The sequence below is a fragment of the Cololabis saira genome, chromosome 22 (assembly GCF_033807715.1).
Source record: "Cololabis saira isolate AMF1-May2022 chromosome 22, fColSai1.1, whole genome shotgun sequence".
Lineage (NCBI taxonomy): Eukaryota > Metazoa > Chordata > Actinopteri > Beloniformes > Belonidae > Cololabis > Cololabis saira.
In genome coordinates, this window is record NC_084608.1 from 32,598,513 (window position 1) to 32,603,512 (window position 5,000).

Consider the following 5,000-nt stretch of genomic DNA (forward strand, 5'->3'; position numbering starts at 1 on the left):
CGCTGGAGCTGAGCATGGCGTCGGTGCAGGAGATCCTGCAGGCCGCCATGTACGTGCAGCTGGCCGAGGCCGTGGAGTTCTGCTGCTCCTTCCTGCTGGCCCAGATCTGCCTGGAGAACTGCGCCGAGGTGATGCGGCTGCTGGAGGACTTCAGCGTGGGCGTGGAGGGCGTCACCGAGCAGCTCGACCACTTCCTGCTGCACAACTTCGTCCCCCTCATGAGCCGAGCCGACTTCCTGTCCTACCTGAGCCTGGAGAGACTGCAGGTAGTGGGGGGGGGATGGGGGAGGGATGGAGAGGGAGGGATGGAGGGATGGAGGGATGAGGGATGGGGGGGGGGCGGGGGGGGGTGAAGGAGGGAGGGGTGATGGGGGGGGATGAGGAGGGGGAGGGGGAGGGGGGGGGGGGGAAGGGATGGATGATGGGATGGAAGAAAAGATTGATGGATGGAGGAATGATGGACAGATGGATGGAGGGATGGATGATGGATGATGGATGGATGGATGGATGATGGATGGATGGATGGATGGATGATGGATGGATGGATGGATGGATGATGGATGGATGGATGGATGGATGGATGATGGATGGATGGATGGATGATGGATGGATGGATGTGTGGATGATGGATGGATGGATGGATGGATGGATGGAAGAAAAGATTGATGGATGGATGGATGGATGGATGATGGATGGATGGATGATGATGGATGGATGGATGGATGGATGATGGATGGATGGATGATGGATGATGGATGGATGGGATGGATGGATGGATGGATGATGGATGATGGATGGATGGATGATGGATGAGGGATGGATGATGGATGATGGATGATGGATGGGTGGATGGATGGATGATGGATGATGGATGGATGGATGGATGATGGATGGATGGATGGATGATGGATGGATGGATGATGGCTGATGGATGGATGATGGATGGATGGATGGATGGATGGATGATGGATTGGATGGATGGATGGATGATGATGATGGATGGATGATGGATGATGGATGGATGGATGGATGGATGATGGATGGATGGAAGAAAAGGTTGATGGATGATGGATGGATGGATGGATGGATGGATTGATGGATGATGGATGGATGGATGATGGATGGATGATGGATGATGGATGGATGGATGGATGGATGGATGGATGGATGGATGGATGGATGATGGATGGATGGATGGATGGATGGAAGAAAAGATTGATGGATGGATGGATGGATGATGGATGGAAGGATGATGGATGGAGGAATGATGGATGAATGGATGGATGGATGGATGGAAGAAAAGATTGATGGATGGATGGATGGAAGGAAGAAAAGATTGATGGATGGATGGAAGGATGGATGATGGATGGAAGGATTGATGAATGGATGGATGGAAGAAAAGATTGATAGATGGATGGATGGATGGATGGATGGAAGGATGGATGATGGATGGATGGATGGATGGAGGGATGGATGGATGATGGATGGATGGATGGAAGGATGGATGGATGGATGGATGGATGGATGGATGGATGGATGGATGGATGGAGGGATGGATGGATGATGGATGGATGGATGGAAGGAAGGAAGGATGGATGATGGATGGATGGATGGATGGATGGATGATGGATGGAGGGATGGATGGATGGAAGAAAAGATTGATAGATGGATGGATGGATGGATGGAAGGATGGATGATGGATGGATGGATGGAAGGATGGATGGATGGATGGAAGGAAGGAAGGATGGATGATGGATGGATGGATGGATGGATGGATGGATGGATGGAGGGATGGATGGATGATGGATGGATGGATGGAAGGAAGGAAGGATGGATGATGGATGGATGGATGGATGGATGGATGGATGGATGATGGATGGAGGGATGGATGGATGGAAGAAAAGATTGATGGATGGATGGAAGAAAAGATTGATGGATGGATGGATGGAGGGATGGATGGATCTGGTGTTGTTTCTGTCAGCCTGTTTCAATTTTAGTTTCAGTCTAGTTTTTGGGTCCAGCTATCATTTTAGTTTGTATTAGTTTTAGTCACGTTCATTCTCCTTTTAGTCGTGTCAAGATTCAGTCGACTAAAAGTCTGAGCATTTTACTCTTATTTTAGTCAGAATTGTCCAGGACCACTTTAGTCTCCTTTTATTCCTCTCTGATATTGCATTATCTATGTAATTCTGGTCCCATGTCCCGTCTCCCCCAGGCGTACCTGGGCAGCGACGCCCTGAGCCGCTTCCCGGAGGTGGAGCTGTACGAGGCGGTGCAGGCCTGGCTGAGACACGACCGGCGGCGCTGGAGGCACACGGACACCATCGTGCAGTCCATCCGCTTCTGCCTCATGACCCCCGCCAACATCTTTGAGAAGGTGACCCCTCTTTCTGCCTCATGACCCCCGCCAACATCTTAGAGAAGGTGACCCTCTTTCTGCCTCATGACCCCCGCCAACATCTTTGAGAAGGTGACCCCTCTTTCTGCCTCATGACCCCCGCCAACATCTTAGAGGTGACCCCTCTTTCTGCCTCATGACCCCCGCCAACATCTTAGAGAAGGTGACCCCTCTTTCTGCCTCATGACCCCCGCCAACATCTTTGAGAAGGTGACCCCTCTTTCTGCCTCATGACCCCGCCAACATCTTTGAGAAGGTGACCCTCTTTCTGCCTCATGACCCCCGCCAACATCTTTGAGAAGGTGACCCCTCTTTCTGCCTCATGACCCCCGCCAACATCTTTGAGAAGGTGACCCCTCTTTCTGCCTCATGACCCCGCCAACATCTTTGAGAAGGTGACCCTCTTTCTGCCTCATGACCCCGCCAACATCTTTGAGAAGGTGACCCCTCTTTCTGCCTCATGACCCCCGCCAACATCTTAGAGAAGGTGACCCTCTTTCTGCCTCATGACCCCCGCCAACATCTTTGAGAAGGTGACCCTCTTTCTGCCTCATGACCCCCGCCAACATCTTTGAGAAGGTGACCCCTCTTTCTGCCTCATGACCCCCGCCAACATCTTAGAGAAGGTGACCCCTCTTTCTGCCTCATGACCCCCGCCAACATCTTTGAGGTGACCCCTCTTTCTGCCTCATGACCCCCGCCAACATCTTTGAGAAGGTGACCCCTCTTTCTGCCTCATGACCCCCGCCAACATCTTTGAGAAGGTGACCCCTCTTTCTGCCTCATGACCCCCGCCAACATCTTAGAGAAGGTGACCCCTCTTTCTGCCTCATGACCCCCGCCAACATCTTTGAGAAGGTGACCCTCTTTCTGCCTCATGACCCCCGCCAACATCTTAGAGGTGACCCCTCTTTCTGCCTCATGACCCCGCCAACATCTTTGAGAAGGTGACCCCTCTTTCTGCCTCATGACCCCCGCCAACATCTTTGAGAAGGTGACCCCTCTTTCTGCCTCATGACCCCCGCCAACATCTTAGAGAAGGTGACCCCTCTTTCTGCCTCATGACCCCCGCCAACATCTTAGAGGTGACCCCTCTTTCTGCCTCATGACCCCCGCCAACATCTTTGAGAAGGTGACCCCTCTTTCTGCCTCATGACCCCGGCCAACATCTTTGAGAAGGTGACCCTCTTTCTGCCTCATGACCCCCGCCAACATCTTAGAGGTGACCCCTCTTTCTGCCTCATGACCCCCGCCAACATCTTAGAGGTGACCCCTCTTTCTGCCTCATGACCCCCGCCAACATCTTAGAGGTGACCCCTCTTTCTGCCTCATGACCCCGCCAACATCTTTGAGAAGGTGACCCCTCTTTCTGCCTCATGACCCCCGCCAACATCTTAGAGGTGACCCCTCTTTCTGCCTCATGACCCCCGCCAACATCTTAGAGGTGACCCCTCTTTCTGCCTCATAACCCCCGCCAACATCTTAGAGGTGACCCCTCTTTCTGCCTCATGACCCCCGCCAACATCTTAGAGGTGACCCCTCTTTCTGCCTCATGACTAGGGATGGGCGGTATGGACTAAAAGATTTATCACGATAATTTCTGGCATTTATACCGATAACGATAAAAAATACAACTTTCTTTCTTTCTTTCTTTCTTTCTTTCTTTCTTTCTTGTTCATTTCTTTCTTTCTCTCTTTCTTTCTTGCTCCTTTCTTTCTTTCTTTCTTTCTTTCTTGCTCCTTTCTTTCTTTCTTTCTTGCTCCTTTCTTTCTTTCTTTCTTTCTTTCTTTTTCTTTCTTTCTTTCTTTCTTGCTCCTTTCTTTCTTTCTTTCTTGCTCATTTCTTTCTTTCTTTCTTTCTTTCTTTCTTTCTTTCTTTCTTGTTCATTTCTTTCTTTCTTTCTTTCCTTCTCTCTTTCTTTCTTTCTTTCTTGCTCATTTCTTTCTTTCTTTCTCTCTTTCTTTCTTTCTTGCTCATTTCTTTCTTTCTTTCTTGCTCATTTCTTTCTTTCTTTCTTGTTCATTTCTTTCTTTCTTTCTTGTTCATTTCTTTCTTTCTTTCTTTCTTGCTCATTTCTTTCTTTCTTTCTTTCTTTCTTGCTTCTTTCTTGTTCATTTCTTTCTTTCTTTCTTGCTCATTTCTTTCTTTCTTTCTTTCTTGCTCATTTCTTTCTTTCTTTCTTGTTCATTTCTTTCTTTCTTTCTTTCTTTCTTTCTTGCTCATTTCTTTCTTTCTTTCTTTCTTGCTCATTTCTTTCATTCTTTCTTTCTTTCTTGCTCATTTCTTTCTTTCTTTCTCTCTTTCTTTCTTTTTTTCTTTCTTTCTTGTTCATTTCTTTCTTTCTTTCTTTCTTTCTTTCTTTCTTGCTCATTTCTTTCTTTCTTTCTCTCTTTCTTTCTTTCTTGCTCATTTCTTTCTTTCTTTCTTTCTTTCTTGCTCATTTCTTTCTTTCTTTCTCTCTTTCTTTCTTTCTTGCTCATTTCTTTCTTTCTTTCTTTCTTGCTCATTTCTTTCTTTCTTTCTTTCTTTCTTGCTCATTTCTTTCTTTCTTTCTTTCTTTCTTTCTTTCTTTCTTTCTTGCTTCTTTTTGTTCATTTCTTTC

The 5,000-nt window shown here is 47.8% G+C and overlaps 1 protein-coding gene across 2 annotated transcripts in view; it reads left to right on the forward strand.

Annotated features, from left to right (window-relative positions):
- klhl15 (kelch-like family member 15) overlaps window positions 1-5,000 on the forward strand; it is a 31,418-nt gene that overhangs the window by 12,222 nt on the left and 14,196 nt on the right. For both annotated transcript variants that reach the window (XM_061713837.1, XM_061713838.1), the window contains 2 exons: window positions 1-266; window positions 2,216-2,377. The exon at window positions 1-266 is cut by the window's left edge and continues 148 nt beyond it. In XM_061713837.1, the coding sequence (XP_061569821.1) occupies window positions 1-266; window positions 2,216-2,377 (428 nt within the window). The remainder of the gene's footprint in view (window positions 267-2,215; window positions 2,378-5,000) is intronic.